The sequence below is a fragment of the Triticum aestivum genome, chromosome 1B, assembly GCF_018294505.1.
Source record: "Triticum aestivum cultivar Chinese Spring chromosome 1B, IWGSC CS RefSeq v2.1, whole genome shotgun sequence".
NCBI lineage: Eukaryota > Viridiplantae > Streptophyta > Magnoliopsida > Poales > Poaceae > Triticum > Triticum aestivum.
This window is the reverse complement of record NC_057795.1, coordinates 97,076,962-97,093,091: the sequence shown is the minus strand read 5'-3', so window position 1 is coordinate 97,093,091 and position 16,130 is coordinate 97,076,962. Positions and strand designations below refer to the sequence as shown.

The 16,130-nt window shown below is 44.8% G+C and overlaps 1 protein-coding gene and 1 pseudogene across 1 annotated transcript; one reads left to right on the top strand and one right to left on the bottom strand.

The window, feature by feature from the left end:
* The first annotated feature begins 339 nt into the window (after positions 1 to 339).
* LOC123077413 (wall-associated receptor kinase 3-like) lies at positions 340 to 4,440 on the top strand (annotated as a pseudogene).
* A 3,614-nt stretch (positions 4,441 to 8,054) lies between these two features.
* LOC123087465 (mitochondrial pyruvate carrier 1) lies at positions 8,055 to 10,272 on the bottom strand. The gene is made up of 4 exons (XM_044509486.1): positions 10,018 to 10,272; positions 8,640 to 8,694; positions 8,413 to 8,548; positions 8,055 to 8,221 (listed from the first exon to the last, which is right to left on the bottom strand). Exons 1-4 carry the CDS (start codon positions 10,111 to 10,113, stop codon positions 8,185 to 8,187), a joined length of 324 nt encoding a protein of 107 aa, XP_044365421.1. The 5' UTR covers positions 10,114 to 10,272; the 3' UTR covers positions 8,055 to 8,184.
* Positions 10,273 to 16,130: the final 5,858 nt, after the last annotated feature.

Here is a 16,130-nt window from a genome sequence, read left to right as displayed (position 1 = left end):
CATCTTCTATTCCTACTCATGATTTCAATTCTACGTTTTGGATACCTCCATGCCGAACGTAGCCTTACTAGTCCATGGGTAGGAGATTTGGCCCTGTCCTGGACAGCCATCCCACGAATGCAGCGAACTAGGGCTTTTTCCCCTTCTCGCTAGGGTTTGTCTTTCCTCGTGGTGTCTCTGACGACATTGAGGCTATCGACTCTTTTCTTCCTCAGATCTCCATCGGATTCTGCTTGGGCTGATCAATAGGTGGTCTTGGACCGCTACCCGGCCTTGGTGTGAAGACAAGGCGTAGGTTTTTCTTTCCCATCGATTAGATCAGATCAGGAGGCGGCATCTATGGCGAACAGTGGTGAGCCACCATGTTTACAACAGGGAGGACACGAAAAAGTTGCAACAGGGTCAACGATATTTTTGTTTTTTGCGATTTGACGATGGTGAGCGTTGGGGGCGAGGGTGGCCGGCCCGGCTCGGGGGAGATGAACGCGCGCTGCGTAACAAGGGGAAGAGGTGGGGTGACCGCCATGTTTTTCCCGTGCTTTTTTTCTTTTCAGATGCGGACACGAGAGGAGTGAAAGAAAATGATGGGGAACGAAGTATCAAACAGCTATCCACGTGGGAATCCGACAACGCCGTGGCGACCGGATGAATTTTGGGTTGGTCAGCTGGCGCCTATCACTGCCAAAAAAAATACTACGCTAGAGCGTGGCATTGTCAGGCATCTACAATGCGCGACACTTGTAGGAGGCGCCATGATCGAATTCTTATTCCATCGGTGGTTAGAGGATAGAATCATGGCGTCCAATGCCATATCGACGGAAAAGTAGGAACGGAGCGCTTAGGGCATCTTCAATAGTTTGTATGTAAGCTTGTTGGTAAAATATGACATGTCATCAGCCAACACCTTAACATACAACAACTTCAATAGGTTGTATCTAGTTTGCTCAATGGAATGTGAGATAATAAATAATGTACTCTCTCGTTCTATATTGAAGCTTGTGCAAGGGGTGTTGGTTCATGTACATATAACCTTCATCTCTTTCCTCATTTATTGTATGACACATCATCAAAAATCCTATGTGACAAAGTCTACCAACAACTATCTTACAACCATTGAAGATGCCCTTAAGCGTTTTCTCTCCTGGGCGATTAGCATAATGATTTGAATTTTTTAGCGCCTACTAATGCGCCTGGCGTTGGAGCCGACAGACTCTTAGGTGATTTTCTAATTATTTTATTTCTCTATAAGCGCCTATGCAGGCATTCCTCATTGGAGATGCCCTTATGACACCTACTCCCTCTGTTCGGAATTACTTGTCTCGAAAATGGATGTATCTAGAACTAAAATACGTCTAGATACATCCATATTTACGACAAGTAATTCCGAACGGAGGGAGTACAACACTGGGCGCTAGGACCTAGGAGTAGACGCTAGGACTAATATCCTTCCCAATCGACAGTTAAGCCAACAAATCCTGGCGTTTAACTTGGCATCGACAGCTGGAGGTGGCCGCTTAGCTGTTTTTTTCCTTTCCGCACGAGTAGGAATGGTGAGTCCAGGCGTCCAGCGGTTGATTTCTGGCCGGTTTCACGATTAATTAGCACATATCACTAGCGCCCAACGTTGGGTTACAAGGTGCTTGGCTGAATTTTTATTTTAGGAAATTATTTTTTTCCTTCTTAAGCGTCTACGCGTCTTCCTATGGGGATGCCCTCAGCGTTGACAACCTTTTTTAACTACAGTGCAACGGTATACACCTTTTTTTGCAGCTGATGCGTGCAGCTATTCATGCGGGGACGTGGACGTGCCGTTCCCGTTTGGAATTGGCCCGAATGGTTGCTACCGGCCAGGGTTCGACCTCACCTGCGACCGCAGCAGTAACCCGCCGCGGCTGTTCCTCGATAGGGAGGTTGGCGTCGAGAAGATCTCCCTCCTGGACAACACAGTGCGCGTCCTCGTCGACGGTGCGACCGCGTCGATGACCAGCAAGTCTGTCGGTTCTTCCGGCGGCTTTGACTATTTCTTCACGGGTCGTGAAGCCACGCCCTACTCACTTTCGACCAACAACAACGAGCTCATCCTCGTAGGGTGCAACGTCCAGGCGTCTCTGTTCGGAGACGGTGATGACCAGGCCACCATCAGCGGTTGCACCTCCTTCTGCCCCGTCAACAGGTCAACCGGCAGTACCTACGCCTCGAGGCAGGTACCGTCTGGCGGCAGCGACAGGTATTGCTATGGCATCGGCTGCTGCCAGGCGCGCATCTCCATATCCGCGAACAACACACCCGCATCGTGGATGATCACCAGAATAGATGAGAACCAGGAAACGCAGGGCAAAATTTTGTCGCCGCCTGTGGCCATGCTGATCGCGGCGGTGGGGGTGGTTCGACCAGCAGCAAGTCTCCGACATGCTGGCCCGAGACTTTCAGCAGCAGCGTGAAGGATTGAGATCAGAGCTGCACGTCCCCGCTATTTTAGAATGGGAGGTCATGGAAGACTTGGCTACGTGGGCGGCCGACGCCAAGTTGCAGCATCCGACGACGACGGCGACTTGTCACGCGGAGGTAGCCAGAAATATCTGCTTGAGCAGGCACAGCCATTGCAAACTTGGGAGAAGAGGCTATTTGTGCCAGTGCAGCAATGGCTACGTCGGCAACCCCTGCAAAAAAGAGGGATGCAAAGGTAATATATTCTCCATCTTGTACTCCTCCTGTTTCAAAATAAGTGTCTCAACTTTAATACAACTTTATATTAAAGTTAGTACAAAATCGAGACACTTATTTTAAAATGGAGGGAGTACTATCTCATGTACTCCCTTAGTTCCTAAATATTTGTCTTTCTAGAGATTTCAACAAGTGACTACATACGGAGTAAAATGAGTGAATCTACACTCTAAAATATGCCTATGTACATCCGCATGTGTTAGTCTATTTAAAATCTCTAAAAAGACAAATATTTAGTAACGGAGAGAGTATATGCCAGCAGGCTAATTTACCATTTTTTGTTTTTTCCTCCCAGGTGACTGGAAGTCTTTACATACAGGTGAGCATCACCTTTAACTTGAACAAATTTTCTCTCGTCTTTTCACCTATATTTACACACGGACTGGAGAAAATGATTGATTAGCAGCAATATGTATGTATTTTCAGGTATATACATCAGCGTCGGAGTTGCTATTGGGGCTGCTGTCGTACTTTCGTTCTTCATTGCATTCTGAATTTCAAAGGAAATTAAACACCGGCGGGCACAAATGTTGAAGCGGCATTTCTTCTTGAAGAATCGTGGACAGTTGCTGCAACAGTTGGTACCTCAAAGAGCCGATATTGCGGAAAGAATGGTTATAACCTTGAAAGGGATTGAGAAGGCCACAAACAATTTTGATAAAACACGCGAGCTTGGTGGCGGCGGGCATGGCATGGTTTACAAAGGGATCTTATCGGACCTCCATGTTGTAGCCATCAAGAAACCAAAGACAGTCATTCAAAAGGAGATTGATGAGTTCATTAATGAGGTTGCCATCCTATCACAGATCAATCATAGAAATGTAGTTAAACTATATGGTTGCTGCCTTGAAACCGAAGTCCCCTTGTTGGTTTATGAGTTCATATCCAATGGTACCCTGTATGAACATCTTCATGTTGAGGGGCCAAGATCTTTATCATTGGATGATAGGTTGCGGATAGCAACTGAAACAGCTAAATCAATAGCATATCTTCACTCCATAGCTTCAATACCTATCATCCACAGAGATATCAAGTCTGTTAACATACTTCTCGATGATACTCTGACGGCAAAGGTGGCTGATTTTGGTGCTTCAAGATACATTCCCATGGATAGGTCAGGAGTAACAACAATGGTGCAAGGTACAATCGGATATTTGGACCCCATGTACTTTTATACACAAAGGCTCACAGAGAAGAGTGATGTTTATAGTTTTGGTGTCATTCTTATAGAGTTGTTGACTAGAAAAAAACCATTTGCATACATTTCGCTGGATGGTGAAGGCCTTGTTGCACATTTTTCTGCTTTACTTACTAAAGGCAATTTGTCACAAATACTAGACCAACAAGTTCTTGATGAAGGAGGCAAAGAAGTGGAAGAAGTCGCTGTGCTTGCTAAGGCATGTGTACACCTAACAGGAGAGGATCGTCCGCCCATGAGACAAGTAGAGTTGGCATTGGAAGGCCTTCCAGTATCCAGAAAGAAGATGTTAGATAAGGTGTCGGCCAAGGAATTTGAGAGGAATGGTATTATGATAAACCACCCATGGGTTGGAGATGAAAGAAGCAGTAAAGAGACGTCAAGACAATATAGCATGGAAGCTGTTATCCTCAAGGTATCCTCGATAGCTCTGCATACGCATGATACAATGCAGACTCAATTTCTGACAGTTAGTTCCAAAGGTTTATTTGAATTCATCTAACCTAGCGTTATGCTCTTGGTTCATTCGCTCAAATGGTTAGAAGCTATGTAGTCTGTATTGCCTTCTCGCTCTGTGTAAACTCTTTGTTAGTCAGTCTAGTTGACTGTGAACTTGTTTTCAATGGTTAATTGTAACTTGTTGTCAATGGTTACACTGCTTTCGATCTTTTTTTGTATTTGTGGAAGAATCATTATTTGTATTCTTACTCTTTGTAAACTCAAAGTCAGTCTTGGTTATAGACCTTCTTTGGGCCTGCCACTCTGCTTTCAGTAATAGCTGAGCGCGACCTCTTAGGACCGACCTACTCTGCAGCAGCATCTGGAACCAAATTGATGTGCTTACATAATGCGCCATCTCTGAATGAAATTCCTATATTTTATTTTTACCACTGCATAGCAATTCTCAGAGACACCACATTTCAGATTTCTCATCTGCTAGTAACCAAAATGAATTATAAATAGAATCAAAGATGAGCCACTGCAGGTTTCAACTTACGTGGATCGTCTCACTTGAAGAAAGGGGCGCCGACGCATCTTCCACGGCTGCGACTCTGTCATCCGTGCCGGTGGAGTAGACAAGTTGGATGACTGGATGGTCGCTAGCCGTGTCGAGGAGGCCGGGCTGCGGGGCAAGGTCCTTGATCGTGTTCATCATTTTTATTTTATTTTTAATCTAGACTAGATCGCGTTTGTCATCCGCAGAGGGAAGATCGACTTGGTGGGCTTTTGTTATTGGGCCGCGTGCGTCTGGATTTGTTTTTTTTTTTGATAATAAACAGACAAATACCGATGGAGTCACGGAGACATAGGGAAGGGAAGTGCAGATGGCGAACCCCATCACGCCGAGATGCGGCGGCGGCGGTGGCAACGACGCGCCGCGACCCATGCCGCACCTGGACGACGGCATGCTCTCCGAGATTCTTTACCGGCTGCCCACCAAGGACGCCTACCGTGCCGCCGCCGTCAGTCCGTGGTGGCGCACGGTGCTCTCCCTGCCGACGTTCCTCAGCCGCCATCTCTCCCCGCGGCCGCTCCCGCTCCTCGACGACCGCCCGTACGCGCTCGTCATCCAGCCGCGGCGCAACGTCGGCTACTTCACCCACCTCACCCTCGTCTCCATCGAACCCGCGGATCGCGTCCCCGTCAACGTCCCTCTCCAGCGCAAGTACATGGCCACCAACTCCGACCCGCGGCCCTGCCTTCTTGACACGGCTGGAGACGACTCGGTGTTCCAACTTCTCTACTCGACCGGCACGGACGATCCTGCTTCTCCTGCGGCGGACGACTACGACGACGCTGATCGGCTGGCTGCCACGGCGGATCTGTCTGTGGATGTCGACATCTCGTCTGGCCAGGCCACAACCACAACGACGGCTGACACCTCCGCTGTGGATGCTGCGCCGGCGCCGCCATTGGGAGAGCGAGTAGAAGATTAGGTCGTCTTCTTCGAGCGCACCGTCCCGATGCTCGACATCTCGATCGTGGCGTCGCACGGCCGGCTGCTCCTGGGCTGCAGCCGGAGCCGCTACTATGTGTGCGACCCGGCTGCGAACCGCTGGCTTGCGCTCCCCCCGTCCACCATCGTGCCGGTCTGCGTCGCCAACACGGGTTTCCACTACGATGCGTCGTCCACCGGCCTGCTCGCCTTCACCGTGGTCCTCCTCGTCCGGCGCCGACGTCAGCGCGTGCGCGTGGAGACCTTCAGGTCCGCGACCGGCAGGTGGGACACAAGGGAGCAAGCCGCGAGCGGCGCCGCTCGCTGCCTCGGCGCGGCGTCCCATGGCATCCACGCCGGCAACTGCTTCTACTGGCTCAGCTCGCGCCGGGGCCGCATCCTCCGGTACGACGCCGCTCGCGAATGCGCCTCCGTGCTGCGCGAGCCAGCAGAGGGGGACAGGTCGAAGCTCAGGGTGGGACGGTCGCTGGGATCCGTCGGCGGCCGGCTCCGGGTGTGCGCGGTCGATATCCGCAAGAGGGGCAAGGGGTATCGTGGCATGGAGAGAGTCATGGGCGTGTGGTTGATGGACGAGGCGGCAGCGCGGCCGCCGGTGTGGCGGCGTGTGCACGAGGCGGTTCTGGGCGAGATGTGGGAGTACTATTTAAATATGCCGTCGTACCACGAGAAGCCGGTGGACTTCGCCGGTGCGTCCGGCGGGTTTGTGGTGGTGGAGGAGAACCACGGCCTGCGCAGGCATGACCTTGAGACTGCCGACAACGTGCGTCTCGCCACCCTACAAACTGGTAGTTGCCGGCTCCGCGCGCTATACCGCCGGTTCCATGCCTTTCCCTTCTTCAAGTGAGAAGAAAAAAGATCAACACTTCGCGTAATCACATGGCAACCTGCATCAGTGGCTAGTAGTAATTGCTTCTTAAGTTTCAATTCAATTCACTGTTGTTTATCAGTAATACCATTACCTACAGCCTATACTGCTGGAAATTGAAAAATACTACTCCCTCCGTTCCAAAATATAATGCTTCCTCTATTCCCGTACTTCAATTTTGACCATAAATTTAACTAACGAGACCGACTGCGGTGAAAACAAAAGTTATATCCGCGAATTCGTATTCAAAAGAAGTTTTCAATTATATAATTGTTACTCCCGCCACAGTCGGCCTCGTTGGTTAAATTTATTGTTAAAGTTGAACCTCAGAAAGCGCGGATGCACTATATTTTTGAATGAAGAGAGTAGTAACTGTGTGGGAGAGAAGAATAGTGCCCCATGACGAGCAAGCCCAAAATGCGACTCAAATTGCCACTTCCATCTACATCTTGTCAGCGAATTTCACTACTACTGCATCCCCTAAAGCAACAAGGAAATATGTTACCTCCTAGGGGCCATGTGAAGCTTAATGTAGACGCCTCATTTGATCAAGATCTCCTCGAGGGGAATACCTATTATGTGGGATGAGAAGATGAACTTTATTAATGCAAGTAATTGAAGAATTGATATGTGCCTTGATGTTTATTTTTGTTGAAGCTATAGCTCCGCGGTGTGGACTTTCTCTTGCACATACAATTGGTTTCAACAAGATCATAGTGAACTTGGACAATCTGCAGTTTATCAATAAAATGAACGAGGGAGGCTGACCATTGCACCCCGCGGCTGCATTTTTTGGTGATTGCTATCAATTGGCGTGCAAAATTCCCCTTTACTTCATTTGTGCACTGTCCTAGGGAAGCTAATATTGTTGCATATGGAATAGCTAAGTTGGCTAAAGGCCCTTCTTGTAACAGTTTCCTTGATAAGTCTCCTGGGGAGCTCATCCCTCTCTTGCTAAATGATGTAGCATTGGTCACAACGTTATAAATATAGAGATATGTTACCAAAAATTATAATCGTACATAGTCTCGTTCAAAAAAACACAATGGGTGCATGTATGAGCTGTATACTCAGGATAGTCTGGTCGAAGGAGGAATAAACTGTAAAGTAGTTAATTAACAAACCAACTCAACAAATCTCGTGTGGGCTTGATTAGTAGATCAGACGACCTTCGTGCACCTTACCAGACGACCTCCAGCTAGTATGATAGATGCAAATGATGCCTAGAGTTGTCGAATGCGGCATGGACAGACGACACACATTGACGTCCTTATAATTCCTCCTATGTCAAAGGATCTCATTCCGTATCATAGGGGTTTCCATTTTGTTGTATTCCGGCAGTGTAATTAATACATAAACGGTATGATTACAAGCATTGCAAATTGCCCGAAACCAATTTTCTTTACATAAATAGTGTCTACAGTATTCGTCGGGCCATTGTTATTGTTGGGCTTCAGGCTCTTTCTTCTCTAGGTAACTGCAAAATCCAAGCCCAAACATCTATATTATCACTCTATTGTTGCATTAGTTAAATGACATGTTAGCATTTGACAAGTACGCGACAAACAAGAAAATGATAACCATGTTTAATCTGGTGAATCTTTTGTGGATATTATGGTAATATAGTAGTAGTAATATGGCAATAAAAGTTCACATAAGAAGCCTTACCCTTGAGCCCTAGCATAGCGAGATAACTGGTAGAGCTGAACGCTTTCGTTGGAGGCATGAGTTGCCATAAGAAAATAGTTTCGGGGCCGTACCACCCATGCGAACCTCATAAATAGGCCAGAATACACACACATGACTGCACAACACAATAGTAGTCATTAAAGATAGTTGAAGATGTATTGATCACCAAACTATAGCTAGAATCTATGACTTGTCAGACAAATAACCTGCAGTCATATGGCCGGATATCAATTCAGGTGGCTTGTTCATGTCAGCCATACCCTGGAGATGAAATAGGAACCGAAGGATTATTGAGTTACAATGTTAAAGAATTTAATGAGATGCCAACTTGAAAAGATTATTCATTTCAACTATTTCACTAACTTCCTATAAATAGATTAGGATTCAAAATCCAACAATATTTTTGTAACGATAGTAATTACTCCCTCCTTCCCACAATGTTAGGCGTGTTAGTCTTTAGCACGAAAATTAGCGTACGTGGATTGTTATTTGGCCCATCGTACAGGTAATAGACAGGGAGGCGACCACGATTCAAAAAAATGGTGGGAGGCATCCACGATCTTCTTTCCAATTAAACAGGGATCGTTAGCTGTAATTGATTGAGAGAGGAAGGCATGTGCGCCTTAGATATGGGATTGCATGAAAAAACTTAAACGCCTAAGATTTTGGGAAGGAGGGAGTAACAAATTAATGAATTATTCTTGTGAGTAATAGGCATACAACACTGATGCATATAAATCAACTGGAATTCACGGGTTCAAATAATATTTAAGAATATAATTAGGCCTCCTTTGGTTCCTAGGAATAGGAAAAACATAAAAAGTGAGATGACATGCATCTCATTTCGTATAAGGAAAGAGATGTCATTTGATGGATAGGATATGGATTTTTTCATTGAGCCTCAATTAATGTTTTTTTAAATGTGAAGGATTGCTTCCTATCCTATATAAGAATAGGAATCCATTCCTACAAATCAAAGGGCTCCGAACAATTTTTTTTACAAAATTTATATCCTTTAGAATTCCTACAAAGTTTTTGTAAATCAAAGGAGGCCTTAAATCGTGAAATTGTTGTGAGTCGCTATGAGGTATTAGGTTGGCTATAGATGACGCGATAACTTTATTCATTAGTCATGCTCTAATAGATCCGGGGAATGATAGGCTCACCGAAGAGAACATTATCATGCAAATAAAAAACTAAAACATCTGTCTTTTCTTGGTCTCCTTCCCCGTTTCCACAACCACTCTGCCACTCATTTGGGACGATTGGAAGATTATCTATTTGGCGTTGTATATGTTAATGTATTCTTAGATTCAGTCAAACATATAGAAGTTTGAGGTAAAGCTAGAACTACAATTAATTAGAAATGGAGAGTAAGAGAGAAATTCCCCGTATATAGATGATCATAAACTGTAACCGGTGCCAAACCATCACTAGGAATTCGCAGCACTCTAGTGGTTGCGATCAACCAACAGCACAGGTTAATTTGGGAAAGCTAGATAGATAAACCAGGTACACCTTTTCTTAAAAAAAGAAGAAGATAAACCAGGTACAGAGAGACAGAGAGAATCGTGGAGCGCGTACCGCGAGGATGAAGCCCCAGTTGCTGACGGGTCCCCAGAAGTGAGTGGTCTTGGGGCCGACGGGGCTGTTCAAGAACGCCTTGAACGCCGTCGCCATGGCGGAGAACCTCGCCGTCCGCGGGTGCGGATGGAGTCCCTCGTGGAGACGGCCAACAGCTGACGAACGAGCGGGCGAGCCTCCGAGCTTATGGGGGGTGGGTGGGGGCAGCGAAATAAGAAGATGGTTTAACGGAGAGTGGGCAGGTCCATCACATGATCTGGAAATGATCGATGCGGCCATGCGGCGGCTCACTGTACATGGTGTGGATATGCACTACACCGTGAGCTGATTAGGCTCCGCGAGTGCGTAGCATGGGCGGCTAGCTCGAATACTTTGAGGTGAGCACGCTCTTGTTCCTACCACAAGAAGTCTGATCACTCGTTCACGCATTGCCAGACGGTTTGCTGTCATGGTATTACTTTCGTATCGCCGCCGGGTGGAGCACGTAATCGGCAATGGTTGGAGCATTTGAATTACTCGCACCATGTAACTGGGGCAGATCTATATGCCTAACCGAGGCTTAACTTCGTTGGGTTTGGCCTCAGCAGTGACCTGTACGGTGTAGTTAATTGCTTGTTAGTACTACTAATTTTTAACTGAAAGAGAGACGACCCCAGCCTGATGTGTCGAACAATGACTTGGGTAACTGACATAAACAATGGATTCCTTAGAATCGCCTTAGCAGCCACTTGTGGGGGCCGGCAGCGTGAAGTCCGAGAATCTTGAAAAACTCAAAACGGTGCCCGGGCTCATCTGCTCCCTCTCAGCAAAAAATTCAAAAAAATAGTAGAAAAATTCAAAAAATTCCAAATTTTTTTGTGGTGGTAGATAATTTGATGCGTGAGGTGCGCCTCAAAATTTAACTCATTTGGACATCTGAGCAGCTCTCGGCAAAAAAGACAAATCGGGTCAAAACAGTGCGTGAACAGTATACATTTTTACAGACCCTGATTTTGTCTTTTTTGCCAAGAACTGCTCAGATGCTCAAATGAGTTGAATTTTGGGGCGCACCTCACGCGTCAAATTATCTACCGCCACAAAAAAATTTGAATTTTTTTGAATTTTTCTAGTATTTTTTTTAAATTTTTTTCTAAGCGTGGGTGCAGATGAGCCCGGGTGCAGATTAGCCGCACTCGAGAATCTTGCTTTTTTTGTTCTTAGTCTGCGCTCAGGAAGGAGATGGTAGGATAAGATCACGTATGGCCGTCGTGGCGGTGACCAGGACGTCGACGGCGGCGGACGATATTGCTATACTCTGTCGACAGAGTACTAGCAAGCTGGGTTTGTAGATACATCCTATATGGAGATTTTTTTAATAATTAAACAAAAAATCAAAATAGTTTAGAAGTATTTTTTTGAATAAACTTGACTTACTTTGGCAATAGTATATAGATTTTCACGAACAAAAAACCAACATTGACTTCAGAGCAAAAAAGAGAAAAATTATTTGCTATTGTAGGTCACTACTATTTTGGCCAAAAATTTGTCTTTTTTGAAAAGAAGTCAAAGGGAAATTTTCCTTTTGTAATTTTTTTCTCACAAGTACAATGAAGGGTCAAGTTTATTTCAAAAATATTTTCATTTTTTTTGACTTTCTGTTGAATTGCTATTTTTTTCTTTCATATAGGGTGTAGATACAGCCATAGACCAATAGTTCCCCTCCGCTGGGTCAGTTTCTTTTTGTCCTGGAAAACATGTTGATTAATGTGTTTTTGGTATTATAATTATCTTCCTTATTAATGTGTGTTTGAGTAATTGACAACTATTTTTCGGGCAATTTTTATCATGAAGAATGAACTAATTTTTTCTGTAGCCATAGAGTACTTCCTATGTTATGGGAGAGTCCAGCAAGAGTTACTTTTGTTTTCTAACATCAACTAAAAAACACATGCTAGAGTCTTCATGGTGGTAACTGCTGTAGGCATCTATAAAGATATCTGCTTCCTGAATGAATAGTATAATTCTAGAACCCATTGCACCCTAGCATTACCATAGTTATTTACGGTTATTTCATTCTCATTGCTGATGATGTCATTCCTGTTTTCGGATTCTATGTCCTATTGTACCTATCATTTTCATAACAGCCTTTGGCCTTGAAAGTCAAATAAGAGACAAGAGGAAGTTTAATTTGTCTGTTTTTTTATATTAGTAGTGAAGACTAACTTTATTATATTCGAGTGCTTCTTGAATCATCACCTTGAGCGTTGGAGCTCAGAATTTTCACTCTTAAATCTTAGTTAAACACAAGTCCCTTTCTAGAACTTATATATGTATGTTGTTCAACCCTGAAATTCATCGTTGTATGCCTTGAGAATTGTTGTTCAAAGCTGAAATTTGTCACTGTATGCACGAACCTTTTTTCGTTGGACCATACATTAATGCAAATTATATATTTGCTACAATAGTTTAGGATGTAAGGCCATGCTATCTAAAGTGTAGACACATCAAGTCTGAACTTAAAAGATGAGATGGTCAAGCTTGAAATCTGCTACCAGCATTTCATAGTTTGACCATTTAATGGGCATGCATTTGTTTTCTAAGGATAATTTGGTATGGGCACTGTTTCTTTTTCTCTTTTGTCAAATAGTTTTTTTAGTGGTGTTGCCACATGATCAAGGTGCAGATTTATCCTTTTCCCTTATTTGATCTACTCCAAGTTCATTTATTTAGCGGTGATGGAGGACGGTTATTTATTGTGGAAGTGTTGTGATATAGTAGTCAAAGTTGTGGTTGATCGTACTATTGTCGAAGATGAGTACAAGCACAAGCTGTTTGACAATCTGTATACAGTTTCTGACTCCCATGAGATGCATGCATATATAATGAGTTTGCGCAGCTAAATGAATGCATGATACTAAGTTCGAGATTTCTTGAGTAAATATTAGTGTGTGTAAACTTTGCATCTCTACCTCTCTAAATGAAAACCTCGATGGTTAACATGATTTATAGAGATTTGTTTGGAGTGCAGTAGGCTTGAACACGCCGACGTTTATTAAGATGATTTGGAAGACGAGACCACTTATTTCCTGTAGCAACACACATGCACCCCACTGAGCCCTAGATGGTAGACCTCGATGTCCTTGGTGATGTCTAATTAGGACCTCACCAAAGGTGATGTGCTGCGGCTTGCCACGTCGTCGCAAAGGATGTGGAGATAGGGGTTAACAGACTAGAGTGTGGGGCGCGAGAGGTTATTGCAGGCACTAGAGATGGTGGAAGGGTTTAGAGGGCTAGCTGGTGGAGGAGGCGACCGCTTCTTTTTTGCGACATGGGCTTCCACTTCGGTAGGGGGCGATGAGGTAGCACGTGACAACACTTGCTGGCCGTGGATGACAGTGGAAAGTGGTTGGGCAGGTAGAGATGGGCGGGTCGATGGGGTGGACGAAGAAAAAGGTAGGCGGTGGGAGGAAGGAGAATAGTAGCAACAATAGTTTTTCGTCGATGGAGGAGAGGCAAGGGTTTAATGGATTCAGGGGCAAGGGTTGCGGGTGGTCGGGGGCACCGGTGATGGAGGCAAGGTTTAGCGGGATGGCTGTCCTTGGCGGAGGTGGAGCTGGCGACTCGAGCATGGAGCGACGTACGACAAGATCTGCCATTTGTAGGGTGGCAGTGGCAGGTGGTTAGTTAGGGAGAGGCGGGTGGGTCGTGAGGGTGGACGATGAAAAAAGTAGCGTCGAGAGGAAGAAGAAGAAGAACGATATCAAATGTTGGTGGTCATTGGCGAAGAAGGGGCAAGGGATTAACGGAATTAAGTGTGTGGTACGGGAGGTCTCCGGCGGCGGAGATGGTGGCAGGGTTTAGAGGAATGGTCGACGCAACATGCTTCAGTGTTTCGTTTGCACAATCGACCCAGAGCAATCATAAAGATAGAAGAAATTTGTGAAACTAAGTTAGGAAGATCTGTTTGGGTGAAGAGACGAGGAAAAATGCACGGTCACCTGCATCATCTACGTATTGTGGGCAGAGGGCACGCAAATTATCTGTGTTGTCACCCATAGCAATGCACGGGCATTTAACTAGTATATTAATGGCATACGAGTGCTTTCATAAAATAAAGGAAAAAAGGCTGGTAAAGAGGGCCGGTGTGCCATCAAATTGGACATGCACAAGGCATACAACCAAGTGAAATGGTCTTTGTTAAAGGAAATTATGTTAAAATTGGGTTTTCAAACTGCGTGAATTTAATTATGCAATATGTTTCCTCTATGGAGTATCGGGTTCGTTTTAATGCTGAAGAAACTAAAAGTTTTAAACCTACTAGAGGATTGAGGCATGGAGATCCTCTCTCTCCCTACTTATTCTTGTTATGCACGGAGGGTCCGACTGCCCTCTTAGCTAATGCAGAGGAGAATAGAAATATTTCAGGAATAAAGGTTAGCAGAGATGCTCCACCAATTTCCAATCTTCTCTTTGTTAATGACTTTTTGATCCTTGGGGCAGATGCCGAGTGTTGAGAAATCTAGGATATTTTTTATTTCCAACACAAGAGTGGATGACAAGGCGCAAATTTGTACAGTTCTGAATATTGTGACTGAAGCTCTCTATGATAAGTATTTGGGTTTGCCTGCCAGTGCGGGTATGGAAAAAAGTGATTTTTTTCAGTTCCTGATTGATCGAATTATTATGGAAATTAATGAATGAAAAGAAAAATTATTATCCATTGGATAAAAGAAAATTTCTGTTGTACAAACTATCCCAACCTATGCCATGTCCATCTTTAAAATTCCTAAAAAAATTGCAAAGAAATTATTGACGCGATGTCACAATTTTGGCGGGGTGACGAGGACAACCAGAAAAGGATGCATTGGATGGCATGGTGGAAGATGTGCATCTCAAAAAAACCAAGGAGGTATGGGCTTTCAAGATATATACTGTTTCAACCTAGATTTGTTAGCTAAACAAGCATGGCGTCATTTGATAAACCTGATTCTCTATGTGCCACTATTTTAAGAACTAAGTATGTCCCCGACAACAATTTGATGAGTGCAAGTTTTAAAAAGGGTTCATCTTTTACTTGGCAAAGCATTATGGCAGGTGTTAACTCTCTGAAAAATGGTTATATCTGGAGAGTTCAAAATTGACAAAATATCGATATTTAGAGGATGCATGGATCCCACACGGTGCGAACAGGAACATTGTCACTCCTAGAAGAGGGCACCTCTTGTCAAAGGCATTTGGTCTTATTGATCCTGTCACGAATTGTTGGGACGAAGATTTGGTGAGACAAACTTTGTGGCCAATTTATGCTCAAAGAGTTCTTGCGATTCCCCTTCCTATGCATAATATGTCAGATTTCATTGCGTGGAGCTATACAAAACATGGTTTGTTCACTGTTCATTTGCTTACTTGGAGGAATGAACCAGCAACATGAAAGGAAATTGCAATATACAAATGGTATGGGTAGAGTCATGTCAATCCTAGTTAGTGTAAGATTTGGAAATTATCTTATCTGGCAAAGGTAAAAAAATCATTTGGCATACGTTGCATCGAGCCCTCCCATGTCGTGTTACACTTGCCAATAGACACATGAAGGTTCTGCTCATCTGCCCCTCATGCTCAAATGGACCAAAAGATACGAAATGTGTATTGTTCCTTTGTCAGAAGGCGAAAGAGGTTTGGAATAAGTTGGGGATGTGTGGGGTGATTAAAAAAGACCGTGTTATTGATTGTGCGGGAGAGGCGATACTTGAATTTTTACTTCTTATGCCAATTCAAGAACTATCTATTTTGGGCCTCTAGAATGCACATGACCTGGTCGCTATAACCATGTGATATTTATAGCGGGATAGACGTAAACTGGTTCATGAAGGAAAGATTCAAAACGCGTACCAAACTTCCATGGGGATTCATGTCATAACAACAAACTATGTTAATGCCCACTCCCCTGATGCATCTAGTAACACTGGTACAACGAGGTGCTATACAAACGGTTTTTAACCCCTTTCGGCGATGGCATTTTAAACCGTCGACAAGTGAGTGTGTGAGATAGGGAGGTCCTTCCCACACGACCCAAAAACCGTCGGGGATAGGCCCTCCGGTCACACACGCTCGGCAAAATGAGGTCGTGTGCGACG